Source organism: Petaurus breviceps, unplaced genomic scaffold (assembly GCF_028583685.1).
Source record: "Petaurus breviceps papuanus isolate PSGF00001 unplaced genomic scaffold, PetGlider_PUasm1.0 108, whole genome shotgun sequence".
NCBI lineage: Eukaryota > Metazoa > Chordata > Mammalia > Diprotodontia > Petauridae > Petaurus > Petaurus breviceps.
This window is the reverse complement of record NW_027185593.1, coordinates 2,689,674-2,712,911: the sequence shown is the minus strand read 5'-3', so window position 1 is coordinate 2,712,911 and position 23,238 is coordinate 2,689,674. Positions and strand designations below refer to the sequence as shown.

At 49.1% G+C, this 23,238-nt stretch overlaps 1 protein-coding gene and 1 long non-coding RNA gene across 5 annotated transcripts; one reads left to right on the top strand and one right to left on the bottom strand.

The window, feature by feature from the left end:
* Positions 1-1,412, bottom strand: LOC138149201 (uncharacterized). Its single transcript, XR_011165261.1, has 2 exons — positions 1,332-1,412; positions 1-295 (listed from the first exon to the last, which is right to left on the bottom strand). It is a non-coding gene; the product is annotated as an uncharacterized lncRNA (long non-coding RNA).
* LOC138149022 (AN1-type zinc finger protein 5-like) lies at positions 292-23,116 on the top strand. Of its 4 annotated transcripts, none has more exons than XM_069071956.1 (7): positions 292-422; positions 5,426-5,596; positions 10,485-10,653; positions 10,836-10,960; positions 14,353-14,463; positions 19,659-19,808; positions 20,131-23,116. In XM_069071956.1, exons 2-6 carry the CDS (start codon positions 5,446-5,448, stop codon positions 19,805-19,807), a joined length of 705 nt encoding a protein of 234 aa, XP_068928057.1. In that variant the 5' UTR covers positions 292-422; positions 5,426-5,445; the 3' UTR covers position 19,808; positions 20,131-23,116. The 4 variants fall into 4 exon arrangements, with proteins under 4 accessions (XP_068928057.1, XP_068928146.1, XP_068927973.1 ...); XM_069072045.1 differs by lacking the exon at positions 292-422 and adding an exon at positions 640-699 and having other exon boundaries at positions 10,566-10,653; XM_069071872.1 differs by lacking the exon at positions 292-422 and adding an exon at positions 640-699.
* Positions 23,117-23,238: the final 122 nt, after the last annotated feature.

Here is a 23,238-nt window from a genome sequence, read left to right as displayed (position 1 = left end):
TTTTAAATTTAATTTAGTCCAAGATTTTAATTTTATTTAGTAAAGGTTGCATTTAGGGTTAGTAAGGGTTAGGGTTAGTAAAGGGTGTCAGTCTCCGTTTCCCTATTTTCTCCTAGGGGGAGGGAGGGGATCTGCGCCTCTTAATTTCTCTATCTTCCGTGATGCTCCTCACAACCCCCTCCTCCATCTCCAGCCTCCTGGGCTGTGCCCGGTGGTCCTCCGTGCCTGGGCGCTCCCCCCATCTCTGCCCCGCGGCTTCCCGGGTTCCTCCAAGCCTGTGCTCAGACTGCACCTTCTGCAGGGGGTGATAATGACATAATTACAATAGCCATGATGATAGCTGCCAGCCTTAGCAGAGCGGTGCCACTATTCACAATGATGCCCTGTGCTCTGTCTGCTGTGCCAGCTAGCTGCCCCGCAAGGTAGCTGCATGGGCCTGGCCATCTGGACGGCCCCCCCATTTTAGAATGTAAAGATGAGACAGGGGAGGACTGGAGGAAGAGAGGCCAAGAGAAAACAGGGGAGGGGAGAGGGGGGAAGGAGAGGAGTGAGGAAGGGGAAAGAAACAGGGAAGAGGAGAGAGAGAGAAGAGGAAGGAGACAGAAGAGGAGGAAGTGGGGGAGAAGGGAGGGGGCAGGGGAAAGAGGGAGGAGGAGGAGGGGATGGGAGAAGAGGAAGGGGAAGAGAAGGGGAGAGGTGGTGAGAGGAGGGAAAAGGAATGGGGGAGAGGAAGAGGCAAAAATGGAAAGGAGGAAAGAAGAGGGGACAGGGAGGGGAGGGGGGAAGGATGGGAAGGGGCAGAGGGGAAGGAGTGAGAAGTAGGGGGAGGGGAGGGGGCAAAAAGGGAGAGGGGAACGAGGAGGAGGGGGAAGGGAGGGAGGGGAGGAGGGAGAAGGGGAGGAGGAGGGGGAGGGGAAGCCGCGACTTCGGGCAGCGCTCGGCGGCCATGTTGGGCACCCGCCGTGGGGCCGGGCCGCCTGGGCGCGTGTGAGCGGCCGACAAGCGGCCCCGCCAGCCCTCCGCCCGGCCGGCCGGCCTCCCTCCCCGGGCCGCCCCGCTCTGCCGCCTCCCTCGGGCGGGAGGCCCCGAGCCCGCCCTCGCCACTGCCGGGCCGGGTCCGGGCGGCCTCCCGGGGCCGCGACAGGTGAGTGAGCGCGGCGGGGCCGCTCGAGGGGGCGCCCGCCTGCGCCTCGTGCCCTGGGGCCAAGGCCGCGGCCATCCATTCACTCGTCCGCCCAGACCCCGGTCGGGTCACGCCGCCGAGCCGGGTCGCGCCGCGCTGAGGAGCGGCAAAGCCTGGGCTAGGCCGCACATCCCCGGCCTCGCCTTACCCCGAAGGCCGCGCAGCTGGACCTGGGGCCGCCCGGGACCAAATCCCGCCCCCCCGCTGAAGAACGCATTGCCCATTGGTCGGCGGGATGGCGAGGGGCGGCCGGGATTGGTGGCTGGGTCTCGGGGGCGGGTGTGATGGACAGGGAGGCAAACCCAAAGTTTCTGGTGAGCTGAGCTTTGGCCAGAATTCAGAGCTGGAAGGGTCATCTAGACCAATAAGGGCAACTGGGGCTCAGAAAAGTAAAGAGACTTGCCCAAGGTCATCGAGTGAACCAGCTTTCGAACCCAGGCCTTTTGACTGACAGTTATGTGCTCTTTCTGCTGTTGCTGGGTGATGTACCTTCATTCTTTCTTAGGGCATTCATTAAGCACCTTCCGTGTACAGAGCTTTGCTCTGGGTTGCTTGACAAAGTTTGAATACTGGTAATACAGGATTCCTGTCATTATAGATCTCACAGTCTAGCACAAAAATAAGACCCATATACTATAACATATAACTACAGGGTACAATTTTTTCCGGGGGGAGTGGAATGGGGAGGGACAGCCAGGTGGCCAGTAGATACAGTGCTAGGCCTGGAGTAAGGAAAACTCACCTGTCTTCCTGAGTTCAAATCTGGCCTCAGACACTAGCTGTGTGACCCTGGGCAAGTCACCTGTTTGCCTTAATTTCCTCATCTGTAAAATGAGCTGGAGAAGGAAATGGCCAAACATTCTGCCAAGAAAACCCCTACTGGGGGGGGGCAGCTAGGTGGTGCAGTGATTAGAGCACCAGCCCTGGAGTCAGGAGAACCTGAGTTCAGATCTGGCCTCAGACACTTAACACTTACTAGCCATGTGACTTTGGGCAAATCACTTAACCCCAAATGCCCTCCAGAAAAAAAAAAAAAAAAGAAAGAAAACCCCTAATGGGATCACAGAGAGTCAGACTGAACAACAATATATATATAAGAAGATTGGAGATAGGGGGTAAAGTGACAAGATTTCCCAGACCCTGGGAGGCATCTCTTCTGCCCTCCCAAGGAGTTTGCATTCAAGGCAAGGAGCTAGAGAAAGGGTAAATAAGTTTTTTGAAAGCCTGTTAGACACACTGTCTGTCTAGGTAGCTATTGCCCTTGAAAGCAAAGGGTGCTCCCTTGAGGGAAGGGGTTGGGAAAGAAGACAGGAACAGGGTGAAGAGATGTCTGAGCTTTGGGCACCAGCTCTTTGATTTTGTTAGGAAGAGGGCTCATGTTCCTTGGGGAATCTGCCTCCCAAGAGTTTCTTGTAATAAGTGCTTGGGATGACTTGGGACAAATCACTTGTTTTCTAGAGCTCACTTGTGTCATCGATAAAATCAGTGTTGGTTTAGTGAATCTTTAAGGGCTCTTATAGCCCTGAGCATATGATTTGAGCCACTTTAGAAAATGGAAGGTAGCTTTGAGAATATCACATCTACTTCAAACTGCGGCCCATAGGAGGGGAAGAGACTTTCCCAAGGCCACACAGCTAATAAGTGGCAGAGCCAGAAGTGATCCTGTCTTCTAGTGCTCTTTCCTTAGACACTGCTGCTTCTGCTGCTTTTTCTCTCCTACTTTCCAGCTTTCTCCCTTCTATTACAGAGAGACAGCATAGAGTAATGTTATCAGGTCTCCAAGTCTGAAAGACCTGGCCTCAAGCCCCACCTTGTGTAATGCCAAGCAAGTCCCTTTGCTTTTCAGCAGGCTCTATACAGTTCTCCTGAGCCGCTGAGCCCAGTCTGCACTGGTTTTCCTTATAGGGAAAACTATACCAATGAAATCACAGGAGTGTACCAGAAATATGTATTACAATGGTCTTGTGCTTTTGTCAATCTATCACTAAACTTACTGAGTCTCTGCTATGGGCCCCAGCCCTGTGCCAGGCACTAGGAGGGGATTCAGAGTTGTCCTATGTCTTCAGTAGGGAGAGAAAGGAAGCATTTATTGAACACCTACTTTGGGCTGGGCGCTATGCTAAGCGCTTTGAAAACTATTACCTCATTTGATCTTTGATAGAACAAACTTTTATTAAGCCCTTACAGTGTGCCGGCCACAGTACTAAAGTGATGGGTATACAGATACAGGCAAACAAGACAGTCTCTACCATCAAAGAAATAGTTAACTCTTATGTCTCATCATAAGGCTTACAGAGTGCTTTACAAGCATGTCATTGACCCTCACCACAGCCCTGTGAGGTGAATACTATTATGATCTCCATTTTACAGACAAGGAAACTGAGGCTTAGAGAACTCAAGTGGCTTGCCTGTGGTCAGACAGCTAATAAATAGAGGAGGCAAGATTTGAATCCACTCCCCAGTGCAGAGCAGTGTCCACTCATCAGGCTATGGCAGAGGACAGCTGGAGCTCGTGCCACCAGAGGTGCTCTTTGCCAAGGGTCAGATGAGGGGGAGAGCCTCAGAGGGAAATGCCTGAGAGCTGAGACGATCAGATAGGGCATCACAGAGGAATCAGGGCTGGAACATTCGGTCAGGGCAGATTTAGGCAGGTGGGAGAACAAAGGATGGCTCCGCTTCAGAAGCATCTGAGCATGTGGGCAGTAGGGAGCCACAGCAATCATAACCCTTTAGAGCTGGCCATTTCCTTCATTTTATGGGAAAACTGAGGCCCAGAAAGGGAAAGTGACTTGCCCAAACTTATGCAAATAATAAGTAGGAAACCTAGACCTAGACCAGGTCTTCTAGTTCCAGATCCAGAGTGTTTCTATTCCATTATGCTGAGCAGGGCAAGGACCCAATCAGAGCTTGGTTTTAGGGGTGTGAATCTGGGCACCTGGGACTGGGGAGAGAGAGAGTGAGTATTAGGAGTGTAAAGGTCCAGGTGCCAAGCAGTATAAACATTGTTCAGGACTCCCCTTGGGAAGCACTCACCCTGGCCCTGGTTCAGCCTGAGCAAGTCCCTTGACAATTTCAGAAATGTCTTGGGTACATTGAGTGCCCCACAGCTACAGCCCTGATGTTTGTGCACCCAGACTCTTGCAGAGCTTGGGTGTGGAGAAGGATGGGGATGCTGGGCTGAATCATTGCAGGTCTACTCAGGGCTATGAAGAAAGGGCAGGCTTAGAGACCCAGGGACTAGCCATCATAGAAGACAGAAAAATCTTCAACTTCAGGCCCAATAGTGACAGGAGAGTTCAGCTGCTTCCCTATAATGCTTCCAGTTTGGGAACAGGACTTCATTAAGCACTTCCTATATTCACAATCCCGTGAGGGAAACAAAAAAATGAGACCTAAACATTACCTCAAAAACTAGCATCACCAGGCAGTCTGTGCTCAGGTTTCAGTGAGAACTGAACTGTCAGCTCTGGAGAAGCTTAAAAAAGACACTGTGCAAAGAGCACCGGATTTGGAGTTAGAGTCCCTCAAACTAGAACCCCAGCTCTGTTGCTTACTGTATATGTGACCTTGGACAAGTCACTTCCCTTCTCCAGCCTCAGTCACCTTCATTGTAAAATGAGGTGGGAGGGGAGCTGATGCAGACCAGAGGGATCAAGGTACAGTGACCATAGCAATATAAAAGGAAACCACGTAGACACCAGAAGAAGAATCAATACCATGACCATTCTTGACCCTGGAGAAGTGTTGGTGAAACATACCTTCCCTCGCCTCCTCCCAGTAGGACTTCCTCTGCAGGCTGTGTGGTATAGTCCAAGAAATGCTGCTCTAGAAAGATCTGAATTTTTAGTCCCAGAGCTAACACTTAGTAAACTTTGTGACCATTGGGAATCACCCTTCTGTCCTCCATTTTCCTCATCTATAAAATGGGATAGTAATATTTGCCTTGTCTAACTCTTAAGACTACTGTGAGGAAAATGTAATTATAAATGTAAATGTAATTATAAATGTAAATATAATTATAAATTTTAAAAATTATGTTAACAAATTTAGCATCACATATAACTTTCCCTTTTTATTCCTTATATATTAAATTGTTCATGTTTGTTGTTAAGTTCATAATAAAAAAAATTTTAGAAATGTTTTTTAAACTTTAAAGAGTTCTCAGAATGCAAGCTCTTCTCCTTCTGCACTCATTCCCCATCTCAGTGAAAGGACTGAACCTGCCTTATTGTCTGATGTCAGGAGCTGAGCTCAGTGCAGCCATGGCCCAGGAGACCAACCAAACACAGGTGCCCCTGCTGTGCACCACAGGCTGCGGCTTCTATGGAAACCCTCGAACCAATGGCATGTGCTCTGTCTGCTATAAGGATTTCCTCCAGCGGCAGCAGAATAGTGGGCGAATAAGTCCCTCAGGTAAGGAGTCACAGGGAGGGTAGGTGGACACATCATTTCCTTGCACGTTCCCAATGATAGGTGGTAAGTAGGTTGCCAACACCAGGTAGATCAGAAAGGTCCGGCAGATGTACCTAACCATCTGAAAAATATCAGGGTGTCCTAGTAGACTGCCCTCTCAATAGGTGCCAATGTGACATTGCAGTCAAACCATCCCCTGGACAAAAACCCATTTGCTTAACAATAATATTTTTCCTGATGAAAATGACTGTGCATCATGGAATAGAATCATAGACTCAAAAGAAGTGCTGGTGGTCCAGTGGACAAAGAAGAGACCATAGATTAAGAGTAAATAGACTAGGGGCAGCTAGGTGGTGCAGTGAATAGAGTACCGGCCCTGAAGTCAGGAGGACCTGAGTTCAAATCCGGCCTCAGGCACTTGACACACTTACTAGCCATGGGACTTTGGGGAAGTCACTTAACCCCAATTGCCCTTCTGTGGCACAAAATAAAACAAAGAAAATAGATTTATTAAAAAAAAAAAAAGTAAATAGACTGTAGTGCATCCCCAGCAAGGACTGGTGCACTGGTAACAATGTAAAAGCTACCTGAGGTGAGCCAAGCTGAGGAAGCGAAGCTAGGACAGGGAACAGGTGGAAAGTGGGTCTTCCCAAAATGCTAAAGTCCCCAAGGATTCCTGGGAGGACACAGATGTTGAGAAGGAATGGATTGGTTCTGTCTGATCTGTGCTTACAGAAGCAGGAGCACCCACTTCAGCAAGATGAGTGGTGAAGTATCTTAGACGTTACTGAGAGTAGCCAGAGGGAAGCCAGCAGTGGGGATGCTGCCCTTTGTCCTCCACATTTGGAGCGCTGCGTTCAGTTCTAGGTGCAGCATTATAAGAAGGACATTGTTGATGGAATGGTAAGAGGACTGGAGAGCCAGGAGAAGACCAATGGAAGAAACTGGGCAAGAATGATTAGGGCGGGGACGGGCAGGTGAATGTAAGGAGGAGGATGAAGGGCTTTTGTGTGGTATAGTGATAGTAATTGGCATTTGTACCACACAGATGGTGCCAGAGAGCTTTACAAGCCATTCTTTGGTTCCACAGCAGCTCTGGAGATGCAGCAGGCATTATTGTCCCCATTTTACAGATGAGGAAACTGAGGCCTAAAAGAGTCAAATGACTTGCCCATGATTACCCAGCTTATAAACATCAGAGGAGTTTGAGGCCAGCTTTCACCTGACCACTCTGGCTGCTGTACTAAGCTGCTTCTCCAAAGAAAGATGAGATTCATTCTGTTTAGCCCTGGAGGACAGACTTGGAAGGCAGGGAGTGTTGCAGAGGCAGATTTTAGCTCAATGTAAGGAAAACTTCTTTAATAATGAGAGCTGTCCTGGAGGGACCCAGGCTGTCTCGGGGAGGGGCTCCCCATCTGTGCAGGTCTTCAAGTAGAAGCTGAATGATGGGTGGTGTGTAGGGGGTGTTGTCTGCAGGTTGTATGCTTCTGGGATGTTTCCCATCCCCAGGGCACCTTTTTTTGCCCACATCAGGAGGCTTAGCACTGTAACTCATTTCTCCAGCGCTTTAAGGTTTATAAAGTACAATCCTCTCAGTATAGCAGAATCTCTGTGGTGTGAGGACTGCCATGTCCATTTTACATGTGAGAACCCTGAGGCTTAGGGAAGTGAAGTGAAGAGACAAATGGGTGCTGTGCATGTGGCAGAGAAGTCAAGTCCTGCCTAGGGCCTGGTCTTCAGAGGGATCTCATCCCATGCCTTTTCCCTGCCCTTTGCTATACCTGCTATGGAGTACTTTCATTGCCGCAACTCCCTAAACAGGGGCTGTGGCCTAGTTAGAAAGACCCTGGCTTTGGGACCCAGAGGCCCAGAAGTCTCAGCTTTGTCCCAACCAGGAGGCCCTGGGCAAGGCCTCTTGGGCCCTCATCTGTGAGATGCAGATGATTGTTGGACTCTGGGGATCCAGGGTTGGAAAGCTAGAGATGTTAGCAGCTGCCTCTGATTCTCTGATAATTGCTCCCTGGACTCTCAGAGCACATTAGGAGAATCAAGGAGATCTGGGCCCTGTGTGTGCAACATGGACAGAGTAGTGACTGAAGTGTGGGCACAGACTTGGAGGACTCAGTTCTGCATTGAGTTGGTCTAGAGAGTAGAGTGCTGTTAGCAGGTCCCAGATATAACAGAGTGATTGTGGCTTGTGCTTTTCAGTGACTGCTGAGGCTGGTGGAGCCTGGTACACTCTGCCCTTCTGGCCCTGAGTCCTGCTGCCACTCCTGCACAGCTTTTGAGGGACAAAAAAGAGAAAACTAATAAGTGTTCTATCAGAATGGCACAGTCCCAAGCCCCGCAGTGATGTTCATATGACAGAAGAGTGCCTGGGAGGGCAAGCCTGAGGCAGAGAGAGGGATTGGAATCTGTGGGAATGGGGATGTTACAATGACCATACTTAGCATCCTCAATTTCTGAGGGTTCTTGTGACAGAAAAAGTGGTTTGTAAACACCAAAGGGCTATGGAAATGTGAACTATAACTACTCATCTCCACAGCTTTACAGGGGAGCAGCCCCAGTGGAGAAGCCTGGGAATTAGAACGTCTGAGTTCTGATCCCAGCTCAGACATTTGATGTTTCTGAAGTCCCAACCTGCCCAAGAGAAACCTTGGGCATGCCATATGATCTCAGTGAGACTCAATTCCCTTAACTGTAAAATGGGAATAATAATATTTTCCTTGTGTCCCTCAGAAGGCTGTTGGTGAAGCAAGTGCTTTATAAACCCAAAAGATCACTGGTCTTCCATAGTAGCAGGGACAGCAGTGTGAGCAGTGGTGTGGTGTGAAGTGGGCTTCCGATCTGGGCAATACAGGGGTCAGCAAAAATTTTGCTTGGGTTGAAAACCACTCCTTTCCCCAGCAGTGGAGAGAACTGGAAACATATCTTCTTACAGGAACAGTGTTGCAAGTGGTAGTGATGTCTTGCAGCTGGTCCCCAGACGCTTTCTTAACCTAGGATGCTACAGAGGATAGAATTTCTCATTGTTTCTGTGGAGAAATACGTACCAGGCTCCAGCTGGTCATCCAAACACTAGGCAGCCACAAGGGCTTTAAATGGAATCAGGAAACTCGGGTGTACTTATGTACAAAACAAGGCTGCTAGACTAGGTTATGGCTAGAGGACCTCCAACTCCAGATCAAATGAATTTTTACTTCATCCCCAGTGATAGCCAGTGGGAGCATGTTCACCAACTGCCTCTGGTGGTGAGAGGGCATGTTCACAGGTCCTAGAGAGAGGTCGGCAGTACCACAGGACAGGAAGCCTAGGAGAGAGGGAGGCGTTCAGGGCCCTGGCACCTGGCACCTTACCTTTGTGTCCTCTAGCAGATTCAGACCTCATTTCCTTCCCCTCTTCCCCCCTCACCCCAGTAAAATGAGGGCATTGGATTATATGATTTCAAAGTCCCTGCTGTCTCTAAATTTTATGATTTCAGGCTCTTCTTTAGCAACAAAAAGCCCACTGCCAAGGTACATCTGGTGCCTTTTCAGGGATCTGCCTGTATTTTTATGCCCAGATCTTCTCCATCCTGGAAGATATTTAAAACTTGTTTTGTTTCATTCCTCTCCAACTCCCCTTGGCTTCATTGTTGTAGGCCCTGGGGAGTCAGATGACCCTTTTTTTTTTTCTGTCCTCCCCATCAGGACATGAGACTATTTGCCCCACAAGAGTATCTCCAAGTCAGCCATCAGTTAGCCACTGGTGGGTATTGAAGAGGGCATAGAACTTGGGGAAATGAGAGACAGAACTGGGTTGCCACTGACTTTTCCTATGAACATTGGTGGGAGTGGAGAGAAGGTGCCCTGATGGCTGGACTGTTAACAGTAACCTCCTGACCAGAGTCATCTTAAAGTTCTGTCCTGGTCCTCTCCCTCTCCTACTGAAATCAGCCAACCAGTAGGAATTGTTATCAAGGTCCTACTGTGTGCCAGGCAATTAGGATATAGACAAAAATGAAAGAGACCCTGCCCTCAAAGTGCTTATGGGTATGTTTGAAGAAACAACATGTCTGCATATAAATAATAAAATAAGCCCAGGGTAATTTGGTGTTAGGGAGACATGAAGAAGGGCATAGACCCTGTATTATTACAGATAAAGAAACTGATGCCAAAGGATAGGTGAAGGGTGCAGGTGCTTTGACTCCCAGTCCAGTGCTCTTGCCAAAATACCTTGCTGGCATGCCATTCTGGAGCTTTTCATTGCCACCTCCTTCCTCCATAATAGCAAGACAGTTAAAGGCAGGGCTAAGGCAGTCCTTCAGCTTGGTTTGTTTTTAGCTAGAGGAGAGGTCACAGTGAGCTTAGTATGTGTCCCTGGCCTGCCCAAAGCCCGTGCATTCCCGGCTGCCCTGAAGCTCCAAGTATGCTGTCTGTCACATTGACTTGCTCAAAGTCTGCTAATCAAGTTCCTCATGAGTCCTCTCCTGCCCAGTCCAGCTCCCATGGTTTGGACTCACTCAGGTCTGATCGTCCACCCTTCAAGTCCACACTTGATTGTTCTCTCATTGTAGCATGTGTTCTAGTACCAGTTCTCCAGCTTGACCTGAAGCTCCTAGAGGGCAGGGGTCAAGGCTAATATTCTGGGGGCGGCCAGGTGGCTCAGCGAGTAAGAGCACTGGCTCCAGTGTTGGGATGACCTGGATCAAATCCCGGGCTCAGACACTCAGCACCACACCCAGAAATAACTGGCCGTGTAACCTTGAGCAAGTTACTTAACCCCGATTGCTTTAAAAAAAAAAAAAAGGCTAGTATTCTGGCAGCTCTTGCAGTTTCCAGTACAGTGCTAGGCACCTAAAAGGGTCCAATGGGGCCAACCACCTCCCTTCTACCTTTGAATTCCCTAGGACTGAGAAGTAATGGGACCTGGGCCAAACCTGCAAACCAAGCTGACCCTCTGAGGCCTGATTGTGTTCTGTCCACAGCAGCAAGCAGCCCTAGTCCTGCTGCCCTGGAGACCTTCCCTGTAGCATGTGCAGAGGAGGTGGACCCTACACCTGATGATGTCTTAGCCAGGTGAGCACAGTATTCCTGGGTGTCCCCATCCCTGTGTTACCCTTGGCCCCATGTCCGCACCCTGCCTTTCCCAGTCACAAGGTACCATTATTCTCCATCACTTTCCCTGCCTCTACAAGATCAACTCGCTGACTGTCTCTCTTATCTGCTCTCTGCTGTGCACTGTCCTGATGGGCCCTCAGATCGAACTCTCAGACTCCTGTGACCCACCAGATGACAGCTATGAGCATATCAAAGGAAGAGAGCCACAGCCAGACCAGCAGCTACGGCCAGGCAGAAGAGACCCTCTGCACGACTCCCTCCTCAGGTAACGGACAGATCCACAAGGGGGATCTTGTACTGCCCGGGGGCCGGCAGGCTTCCAGAGTCATGGGCGGCAGCATTTGGAAGTCATCCTGGCCAGCTGGCTCACTTTACCACTGGGAAAATGTAGGCCCAGAAGGTGGTGCAACAGGTCTGTGGTCACACTGCTAGTAAGGTGGGACTAGAACAGGGAGCACCTGATGCCTGTTCCAGTGTAGTTTCCACTGAACCTTTTTTGACAGGGGGCAAATGGGGAGGCTCTGACTCAGGACGGATGCCTTGCTGAGACTTTGATGCCTTGCCTCCCAGCTCATCTCTTCCCACTACATCCTGCACTGCCCTCCTGGTACCTGGGGTGTAGGAGGAGCTTGTGGCATGAATGACCATTGCTGGTGGGGGTCTTCAGGTATTGGAAGGGCTGTTGTTGTACAGAAGAGGGATCAGACTTGTATTGTTTGGCCTCAGAGGGCAGAACCAGGAGTAAAGGGTCAAAGCTGCAAAAAAGGGCAGTTCAGGCTTGATGTCAGCATAAACCATCTCAGTGCTGTCCCAAGGTGGAGTGGATACCTCAAGAGGGGCAGGCACCCCTTTATTGGCGCTCTCCACACAGAAGATGAATGTCAGGTACAGGCGATCATGGGAATTCCTTCTGGATCTGGGTTGAACCAGATGACCACCAGGGTAGAGTCCCTTCCCATTCACACATTCCATGATGACTTGGTGAGATTGACGAAAAGCCCTATCGAAACTTCCAGAACAAAATAAAATACCTTACAATCTTCAGACTCTGCTTTAAAGCACAGAGACAGAAGAAAGTTTGCCTGGTTTGCCTTGAAAGATAATGAATTAGCCATCATTGGAGCTCATTGAGTGGCATAGTGTAACAAAATGGAAGGTCCATGATGGGGGATTGTTGCTTCTTATCTCTGTCTCCCCATCCCCTCAGGCTGCCATGCCCAGAGCAGCTGCTTCACAATTTGAGGCGCAGTGAAGCTGAGTGTTCATGTCATGGATGTCTTAAGGGGCAGTAAGACTGGACAGGTGCACAACTTTCTGAATCCCTTCCAAAGGAGCTTCTGTGCTCTGGATGACTCAGTGACTGTGTATAAAAATGTGTCCCGTTGCAAAGTGAATTGCCCAAAATCATCAGACAGAACATCTCAGGGTTGATTCTCTGTTGATTCTGAAATAACTTTTGATGTAGCCAATAAGAATGGGGGCCTCTGTGTACACGGTCTGTGGCAGACATTAGCACAGCTTTTCCAAAATGGAAATCTTGTGTTTGCAAGAGCTGAAGCCAGTTAGCAAATGATCCAGTTCCGGGCCTGATTGGGTAGCAACTCATCTCCTCCTAGTGAAACACAAGGCATTGTGGCATTGTGGAAAGAATGCTGGACTTGGGGTTCCGAGGCGTAGCAGAGTGGGCCACAGGGCTCCTCCAGGGTCTCTCATATCCCTTCAGTGGCCTACCATGGTACCACTCATTCCCCCTACCCAATTTGAAACCCCAACCTTTGTCTGGATTAGATAACCAAAGTGGGCATGTTGTCCCCAGAGGGTCCCATATGTAAGTAATAAATAGATTAAATGCTGCTTTCTGGGGACAATTAGGGCTTAGTTTTCAGTACTTTAAGGATCCATGATTTCATCAGTTATAGTTCTCCTTTTACTGAGTCAGGCTTGCTGCATGATCTTATGGGAAGAATGTCAGATGTAGAGTTAGGGGACAAAGGTTCAAATTCTGGGTCTGTCCCTTATTGCCTGTAAGACTGTGGGCAGGTCACTAACCCTCCTCACATGTAAAAAGAGAAGGTTGAACTAGATCACCTCAGTGGTCTCTTCCAGCTCAGAAGCTGTGATCCAGTGACCACAATCCCTCTAATACCCTAATTGCTGGTCTTCATCAGTTCCTGTACACTCCCATCCCATCCCCCAGACACCTTGGGTGTCTAAATTTCTGGAGATGAGCTGCTCTAATTTGGTTAGTTTGGTTTTCAGGTCAGTAGATTGTCATTCTCCAACATTACCTGTTTATAGTCTTGTATTCCCCCAGTAGAGTCTGTAAGCTTCTTCAGAGCAGGAGCTGGCTTTTGTTTTACCCGTAGTAAGCGCTTAATAGATGCTTGTTAGGTAGGCTTGACTGGAACAGCCATCTCTAGGCCCATAGTCACAGCATTCATAGCTTGGTAGAACCTGTCTGTGCTTGTCTGGCACTGTCACTGAGAGCCCAGAGTCATTTCCATGACACAATGAAGTATTGGAGATGTTTTTAGGGGAGAAAACATATTGGCATCATTACTTTATACTCATATCTCATTTTTGATCCTCACATGGTATTTTCCAACTCAATTCCCTTACCATATTCACCAGACTTTATTCTAAATAGGGGTTATTAACCTGGGATCCATGGACCCCTTACAAGATGAACTTGAATAGAAAAAAATTTACACCTTTATTTTCACTAACCTCTAATTGAAATATAGGGTTTCTTTTGAGTATGAATATAGGCAACAAACCACAGTAGTATTAGAATTCACCAGACTACCCAAGGGTCCATGCCACGTAAGACATGTAAGGTCTAGAACCCTGCCATTCTCCAGGAATTGAGTTCTTTCCAAAGTCAGATTCTCCCCTAAAACATGAAGATTGGCCCTCACTGAGCACATTCCCAAGTATAGGCTTCAGTGGTAAAGGCTAGTTCCTAAGAGGAATCCAGACCTGGCTTGTCTTGGCTAACAGCCACATCCTTGAAATGAGCCTGCAACTACCTGGAGGGACAGCTTAGAAACAGAGCCATCCACTGCTTCCCCAGCTTCTGGTGCACTTCTGTAGCAGCAAGCACCCCAAGCATCCTCAGGGTTTGCTGCCAACACAGGTTCTTGGGTCTGCTTTGATGAAGGAAAGCAACTCAAAGTGGGTTAACAAGCATAATCAGTCAAACATGTATCGTTTACCTAGTTCAGGGGAAAGAGGTCAGCACCCTGAACTTCAAAGTATACAGGCAGAATTATCAAGACAGAAACAGATCAAGTAGACAGATTTCAAACTGTCCAACCATTATATCCATACCCAATCAACATCTGGGTTTCAACATCTGGGTTTTTCAAAGCCGGGGGGCTCTGGACAACGGCTTCCCAGAATCCAGATCAAATCACAGAACACTTTTCAAAGTGAGCCCCAAAACAAAGCTACACATCAGGGCTTATATAGCCTTCCCCTGGCTCAGAGAATGTAACAACCTTTTGGACCCACTAGCCAATCAAAAAGTATCTACTGAAAAACAAGCCTCCCACCCCAGGCTCCAGGTGTACTTTAGCCTAGGGGCAGGGAAGATCTTTAAATTTGCATTTCCATTACAACTTACTTGACCTCACTCTGTTGTCTTTTCTCCTCCAGGTTCTCTTGTCCAGACATCTCAGAGCTCCTCTGAGGAAGAGAAGTCATCAGAGAAACCCAAACCGAAGAAGAACCGCTGCTTTGCTTGTCGGAAAAAAGTGGGTCTGACAGGTAGGAGCAGGAGGCCCTGGGCAGAGTCCTGGAAGAACTGTGTGCAAACTTCTTTCCTTGGTTCTGGGAGAGGAAGACACAAAGCCTTGGAAGGATTGAGGTCTGAGCTTTAGGACTGGGAGGCACCTTAGAGATCATCTGGAACAACCACCCAGCTTTATGAATGAGGGAACTTGAGGCCCAGAAAGGGGAAGGGACTTGTCCAAGGTCACACAGATAGTGAGGGGCAGGGGCAAGATTCAAATCCAGTTCTCTTTCTAGGTATTCCATGGTTCACAGCGCATTAAAAAAAAATGTCTCTAGAGTGGAGGGAAAGAAATACAGCTAGGGTTGGAGGCCGAACAAGCAGGTCAGTGCAGCACCTGCCATGTCTCAGTTGTTGAGGTCACCTTGGCCTCTCCATCTTAGGGCAGAAAGAGCCAGTCTGCTTCAGGAGGGGCAGCTTCTGGCCATGTTTGAGGAGATGGAGCTTAGAGAGAGGCTGCTGCCTGGCGGAGCGTCAGCATGGACATTCCTTAAGTATGTGACCTTGAGCGCCTCAGGCCCCTTTAGTCTGGGATGGTGACTTACATTGGATGCTCAGACCCTTCAGAGGGATGGAAGAGGTCTTTACAAGAAACCATAGACTTGCCTGATGCTTCAGGAGCTTCAGGGACTGATTGATTCATCCCTGTGCTTGTGAGGTGTGGGAGCTGAGGCAGTCTGCATATGTTGGGACCCCATCGGGCACTTCTCAGGAGCCACCAGCCTTCATCTTGTACTTAGGACATTGATTTTTGAACCTCAGTTTAAGACTTTATAGTTATCCCTCTTCCATCTTAGCGTCATACATTGTGTCATCGATCCCTTCCTAACTTTATGTCATTTCTGTCCTTTTATCCAAAATGTTGATAAAAATGCTAAAGCTCAGGTCTCTGGGGCACTTCACAGGAATTCACTGACACAAAGCTGTTAATGGTGACCAGTTCTAATCCTCCCACCTATTTTTAGTCTAGCCCGTTTGTCTGAATTTGGTGAAATGTTTTGCTAAAAATCTAGGTAAATGACATCTGCCAAATAGAAGCTGCCTTGTAGTCTGGTGACCCTTTCAGAAAAGGAAGTTGAATTCTCCAGCAGGATGTTTCTGATCAAACTTTTATCACCGAGGCCTTAGTGATCTCTGCTCCTTTTTTTTGCATATTCACTTTAGCATATTCTAGAATTTTTCTAGGAATTAAATTCAGGTTTATTTATCTAGAGTTTGCAGACTTCACTGTTTCCTTTTTGGGGAATTTGGATACAGAATTTGCTTTTTCCCCATTATCCAAGATCACGTCTTAGAGTTCTTTGAGTTTCACTTCTCTATGAGCCAGGTTCAATTTGTCCTCTCAGTCCAAAGACCATTCTCCTTGGGATGTTCCTTTCCATTGTCCCTTCTACCCCAAGCATGGGCCTAACCACCTTCTTTATAAAACCTTTTTTGTTTTCCTTAACTTTCCCCACCAGCCTCCTTTTCTCTTGCACTTTATTGCCTCTGACCTTGTGTAGGACCAGCACTCTGTATCCCTCCTTCCCTACTCTTGCTTCTTGTGGGCCCCACCAGTCTATTTAGATGCCCCCCCCCTTTCCACATCTCTTTGCTTGCAGTCAAGCTTCTCAGCCTTCCTGCCTTTCTCCAAGCCCTCTGAAGGTCCCAGGCCCACAGTGGAGGGCACAAGTCTGAAGGATTCCTAATCTCTGCTCTGCTTTTGGGGTGGTCATTTCCCACCAAGATTCCCATCACTTCTACCCCAGTTTCTCCTTGGAGGTAACAATTAGATCTAGAATGGCATTTTCCCTGCTTGATTTCTATTAAGGCAAGTCAGGAAACGATCAGCTACTTTGCTTTTGACAGAGAGGGAACTCCAGAAGAAGGCTTCATAAAGGGCCCAGGTTCTGAGTGAGGCTTCAAAGGGTGGACAGGAATATTCCAGGAAGAGGTGGAGAATGAGGGCTTTCCATGAACAAAGAGAAAAATAATGGAAGGTCTGATCAAGGAGGGGTGGCATCAGGTTGGGGAGAGCCTGGAGTGCCAGGCAGAGGAGCTGGAGGTGTACTTGGAAAGCAGAGGGGAACCTTTAGATGCTTTGCTGAGTGGAGGAGGGACATAACCAGATGCTTGCTTGAGAAGGCAGATTGGGGCAGCACGGGAGGGATGGGGACAGGAGGGCAGGAGGCAGGGGGAAGAGGCACAGCCAATGCCCGACTCCCTACGTAGGCACTGGTCACTCAGTCATTAAGTGGCAGCTGTGTGCCAGCCTCTGTGGGCACACAGAGAAAGGCAGAAAACAGCCCCTGTTCTCAGGGAAATCAGTCACATGGAAAAGACCACATGCAAACAGCTGCCTTGTACAGGCAAGCTATAGACAGGAGAAACAGGAGATGTCAATAGAGGGGAGGCATTAGCATCAACAGGATTGGAAAAGACTTCTTGTAGGAAGAAGGAAACCAAGGAAGAAGACAGAGAAGAGGAGGGGGAGAATTCCAAAGATGGGGGATACAGACTGGGGCACCACCAATGGAGACTAAAATTGGGAGCAGTGGCTTAGGGGCCTGCAAAATGAGCTTGGGTTGAGACATGCTGAGGGCTGTGTGCTGAGCCTGGCTCCTTCCCACTTCTGCTTGCTGGGAATCCTGGAGCATGGAGGATCCATTCTCCCAGCTCCAGCTGTCCTCTGTTCTCCGCCTCCAGCAGGCAGCTCCCCACCCCCAGGAAGAGCCAGTGAGCTCATCAGCGCTCCTAGGAGACCGAGGTGCAATTCTATTTTGGGAGCCCCTGCACTCCGCCAGGGACTCCTGTCAAGTGCTTCCTAAAATCACCCACAAGCACCTTGTCAGTAACCTACTTCTGGCCTGGGGTTTTCTCTCATTTTCAGCAGGTAGAAATGGAACAGAGATTCTGAGCATTGACTTCACCTCTGTTCTTTGTTGAGCATACTGAGATGCTAGATGAGCCAAACTAAGAAAAAAGGCAAAGCAAAGTACCCATAAGGCCCAAGCCCCACTTTCCACTGAATACCCTCCCAAGTGGAGGGATGTAGGGGAAAGGGACTTGGGGACAGGAGGACCTGGGTTCAGTCTCAGCTCCATCATTTGCCATTTGTGTGGCTGTGGGAAAGTCACAGCCTCTCTGTATCTCGTCTTCATCTGCATGCTTCAGATGAATTCCCTTCCTCTCAAGACTGTTACTAGGAAAGTACTTTGTAGCCTTAAAGCACTACAGAATCGTTACTATATTATTATTAAGAGAAAGAAGCCAAGGGAGATAGCTTGGTTGTAGAAAGAGGGCTGGAATTGGGGTCCAGAGGCCTGGCTCTAATTTTTCCTTCATCACTGAATAATTGTGTGACCTTGGGCAAGTCACTTACCATTTCTGTACCTCCATTTACTCATCTGTACAATGGGTATCATAATGCTTATGCACTCTACCTCCAAGCATTGCTGTGAAGAAAATTTCTTGTAAAATTCAAACACCCTACAGATGTGAACTGCTGTTATTATCGTGTATCTGGGAGGGCAGAAGAGCAGGGCGGAAGTTCCCCCAGCAGGAGGCAAGACCACAGCTATTCATTGTTTGCTTGGGAGTTTCTTCCTCCCCATCCCCTACATGTGAAGTCTTGAGCAAATCAGTTAACCTTTGGGGGTCTCTCTTTACCTGTAAATAAAAAAACTTGGACTAGACAGTCTACCATGCCATTGGCTCTGACTGTCTCTGTTCTGTCCACATTGAGAGAGCACAGTGCAGGGCAGTACTTTGGGCAAGAGCCCAAGGCTCCAGTTCTGGTACTGATGCTATCCTGTGACCTTGGGCAAGGTCACTCCCCCTCCCTCTCTCCATCTTTGTGTCCTCCCCAGGGCTCCAGATCATCATCTACAGATTAAATCTGATCATCCCTCCTCCACTAGCTGTCCTACAAGGTTGTTGGGAAGAATGGGTCCTCTCTAGCTCTGAATCCTTGGCCACCCTGAGATAGACCTGAGAGAGAGTCTGTAGGAACAGAAGTTGTCTCTGTGTCTACAGTGCTGGACTCAGATGGTGGCACTGTCTGTGGGCCTGAGAAGTTTGAGGTGATGAGCCCGTGGGCATCTGCCTGCATGATGTTTCCTGTTCTTCCCTTGGTTAGGGAAGGCCATCAGCTGGGGCTTCCATTGGAGTGGGTATAGGGGGCCTGCCAAGGACCATGAGTGGGATGAAGGGGCCCCAGCCAAGCCTCCGCCCAGCCAGGCCAGGCTCCACAAGCATAAGGGTCAGTCCCTCTGCGGAAGGGCCCATAGGAGGCCTTCCTTGAATGGAATTGACTTTGTCACTTTGTCATTTGGACTTGTCCAGCACATTCCTGTTCTTGAAATTTGGAGGAATTTTCAGCAGACACTGCTTGAGAAGCTGGAAAGAAGGGCCCCTTGTCTGATAGGGAACCTGTTACATTGGGCATGGTGAGGGACATCTCTCCTTATTTATAGCATGAATCAGCTGCCTGTCTTGGTCCATATGTTTATGGAATGTGTCAGGTGCCCTAAATCACCACAGGCACAGTCTACGTAAATGTCCCTATGGGATTTGTGGTGCTGCAACCTCAGGTCCAGCTTTATTGGTAACTGTGGGCCCAGCTCACGTCTGGAGTCAATGTGCATTGTACCATGAAGGGGATTGCAAGACACAGTGTGTTTCTCTGTTATTGGCCACCCAAGTCTGATTTTAATAATAATGATAATAACATTTATATGGTGCTTTAAGGTTTGCAAAGTACTTTACAAATATTATCTCAACTGCACACAGTCCTGGGAGGTAGGTGCTACTATTATCTCCATTTTACAGTTGGGGAAACTGAGGCAGACAGCTTAAGTGACTTTCGCAGGGTCTCATAGCTAATCAGCATCTGAGGATGGATTTGAACTCTGTTCTCCCTGACTCCAGGTACAACCCTTTATCCCCTGGGCCTTCGAGGGTCTGGGCTTGAGTCTCAGCTCTGATATTTACATACAAGTGTATGATCGGAGCCAGATGCCTTCCTCTTTGTGTCTCAGTTTCCTCTTCTCTTATGAGGGCCTTGGGTTTCCAGTGTCTGAGGTACATTCCCCTCTGAATCCTATGATCGTATGTATCTTTGATCTGAGTTCAGATGTCACCTGAATTGGATCAGATTGATTGGCAGCTTGTTCTCTTCTTCCCTGCCCAGGCTTTGATTGCCGCTGTGGAAATCTGTTTTGTGCCATGCACCGATACTCAGAAAAACACAGTTGTCCCTTTGACTATAAGGCTGAGGCCGCCGAGAAGATCCGCAAGGAGAACCCCATCATTGTGGCTGAGAAGATCCGGAAGTTGTGAAGTGAGAAATGTGCCCCAGCCCCTCCCAGATCCTCTGGGTAAATTAGCCTTCAGGACTCAGAGCTGGACAGCAGGAGGAGCTCCTCTGTCCAGGATCTTGAGGCTTCGCCCTTACTCGTCAGCCGTAGAGTATCTTCAGATCTAGTTAGTTTGGCTTACCTGGGAAATGGGCTGAGTCATGGGTATATCTAAATCCTAGCTGCCATCTCCCTTCCCCCAGGCCCTCCTCTTGGAAGCCCAAAATGACTCAGGGACTAGAGGTGAGAGTGGGGAGCCCCAATCCTTCTCGGCCCCCCACTGAGGCCCCTTTCCTCTCTGTACAGGCGTGGCATCCCTGAGGGGCATGGTCATCTGTACCATTTAAGAGGTCCTTGACTCCTGAAGCCAGACCTCTCCCTCCACACGGGGAATCTGGCTGAATCTGCTCTGAAGCCATCTCTGGGGTTTGGGTATTCCCCAAGATAAAGAACTCTGCAGCTCGAAAGCCCTTAGACTTGTTTGTGTCCTCTCCCTCCCTGGCTCCAGGGAAGATAGTGGGACCAGCTCCCCTCATGTCTCATCAGGAAGCCTTGCCCTCATTTCTGTGTCTCCTACCTTCCTTTGCCATTTCCCAGGATGTCCCAGCACCCCCAGCAAAGCGGGGTCTTATTTTCCAATGGTCAAGAGTGTCCCCTCTCAACTCTGATCTTCCTACTGACCTCAGGAGCTGTTTGTGACCCAGTCATAAGAGATGTGTTGAAGAGGGCCCCTTCCCTTCCCCTGCCACTATCCCCGACATCCTTCTTCCCACCACAATCACTCACTTTGCTACCTACGTTCTGCCTTACTGTGCATTCCTGGTTCTCAGGTTTGCATATCCAACTCAGACCAGCACCCTGTCTCCCCTCACAGGGAAAAATATCAGAGGAACCTTAGCTTTGTGTAAAGGTATTGCTGATAGTGAGCAAGCCTGGGTGAAGGGCAGAAAGCTTGGTGCTTTCTCCCTCCACCTTGCCCTTGTAGGCACCCATTCCTTCAAGCCTGTGTGCCTGTGCCTCTGCCCACGTCAGTTTGCTTTTTCCATGGGAAGTGAGATGTACTGAGCATTGGCCCCTGATCCATTGGGTACACAGCCACCTGTTCTCAGGTCACATGGCATCTTGAGTGGATCTTTGGGAGGTGGGGTGGAGGGGGATTCTCTTTAGTGTTGCCCCTTTCTTCCTGGGAAGTCTTTGTGGAGATACAGTCCTGACAAGCAAACCAGCTTGGTTTAGAGTGGTGCCCTGGAGTACAGTGAAGGAGCAGGGGCCCTGCAGCCAATTAGGAGAAAGCCCTGTTGAGGCAAAGGCAGTGACTCTGACTCCTCTGGAGTCCAGGGCACCCAGCACCTTACAAGAGCCACCTGAACTTCTCTGAGGGGCAGCAGGAGAATAAGAGTCTGGCAATCCAATTGGATATAGAGTCTAGTCTATGCCCCTTCCCCTCCCCAGGGAGCTGAGCCAGATATGTACTGGGCTCTTGGCTCAAGACAGCCCTCCAGGCCCTTCCCAGAGGCCAGTGGGCAGTAGCAGGTTGCCACCTTCTCAGGACTCTCACAGTTGCCACGGCCGTTCTGGATTCTTAGTGAATGCTGCTGACTTTCTGGCCACACTTCCTCAGCCTTCTCAAGCACATACTCCTGTTTGCCTCAAGCCCACCAACATGTCCTTCCCGTTTTCTGTTTTAACTTTTACAGACAGATTTGAGGTGGCTGGGTGAGAGCAGCAGTCACAGCCCATTCACCCCTCAGGATAGCCTCTGCCCCGTTCTCTGTGCCTGCTGACCCTCCACCTCTTGACCATGCAGACCCTTTGTAGCCCCAGGGGCTACTTGGTGGGTTGTGTGGCTCCCAGCCTGCTGGCCCCTCCCTCCTGCTGCCCCAGTTTGATCTAATTTTTCTTTCTCCTGTCCCCCAGCATCGTGCTCCACCTATGTAAATATTAATATATTCCATTTGTCTCCATGGTGTGCTGTGTCTCAAATCCAGCTTGGGCCTAGAGGGCAGAACCAGGTGCATTGGTGGGGAAGTTGCAGAGAGGCAGGTTTAGTCTCCATGTATGGAAGAACTTCCATAATAATTAGAGCTGTCCAAAAGTAGAACGGGAGCCTGGGGAGGCTGTGAGCTCCCTGTCACTAGAAGTCCTCAAGCAGCATTTGTCAGGGATGTTTTAGAGAGGAATGCAGCTCAGGCATGGAGTGGGCTTGGCCCCCTTGGATGGCCCTCACCATCTCTGCAGTTCAGTGACATTGGGTATCAGGGATGTAGCCTCTGCCTTTGGTCTTCCCATCCGTCTCCCTCTTTCTGAACCTGGTGGGATGGCAGCAGATGTAGGAAGGGACTTGGAAGTGGGGGGCCTTTGGGGTCTACCACTCCCATCCATCAGGGCTCAGGAAGGTCCTCAGAGGCCATTGCCCTGTTCAAGATCTCATTTTAATGGATATTATCACAGTTCTGTGCCTTTAGATTGGCCAGCTCCTCCTGACTTCTTGGGAGCCCTTACTGGGTCTCTCATCATGACCCCTTATAAATGAGGCAGTTGAACTTGTTCCTTCCAGCTCTAAATGCCTCCATCTATGATCTGCCTTAAGAGGAATAGACTAGGGTTGTCTAGGAGGAAATAGGATTTGGTTCCCCATTCAAGACCATATTCCTTTTTCCTCTTCCTCCTTTCTCCCCCACCTTGCCTCCCAGCCAAAACAGTCCATTTGGAGCTAAAATTCTAGTTCTGAATGCCAGTTTTGCCAGGAACCAGGAAACCCCAGTGGGGGAGAGGGAGTGGGAACTCAAGAACTTCACATCCTCATCTTTAAAATGAGAGTTGGACTGAAATGGTCTCCAGAGGGCTTTCTAACTCTGACATTTCTGCTAAGCTCTGGGAGCTAGTTGTGTTCACTAGCATTTGGGGAGCCAGAGGGGACCTTAGAAATCATCTCATCCAAATCCTTCATTTCAAGATGAGGAAACAGACCTGAAAGGTAAAACAACTCAGGACCTTTCCAGCTCTGACAGTATGTTCTAAGGTTCATTCTGGCTCAGAGTTTCTTTGAAGGACCCAGGACCCAGATCCTAGACTTGCAGGAGCTGGGAGAGGAAGAAGGGTTATCAGAGATTCTCACGAGTACACCCCGTGCTCTCCTTACTTTCTTCTCATCCTTAAGATCTGCTTCTCTGGATTATTTCCCCAGTCTGCCAGGTACATACAAGCTACCTTCATCCCACACACCAAGAGACAGTTCACTTTTATTTCCTCTTTTAATAAAAAGTTTTTCAAGCTTGCATATGCAACCAAATGGTGTTAGTTCTGCTTGGCAAAGTACTGAGTTTCCCCAACAAGTGGTATTTGGTTTGGACATGGATACAGTTTGCATTTGATGGAAAAGAAAATGAGGTGAGCAAACAGGACAGAGGGAGC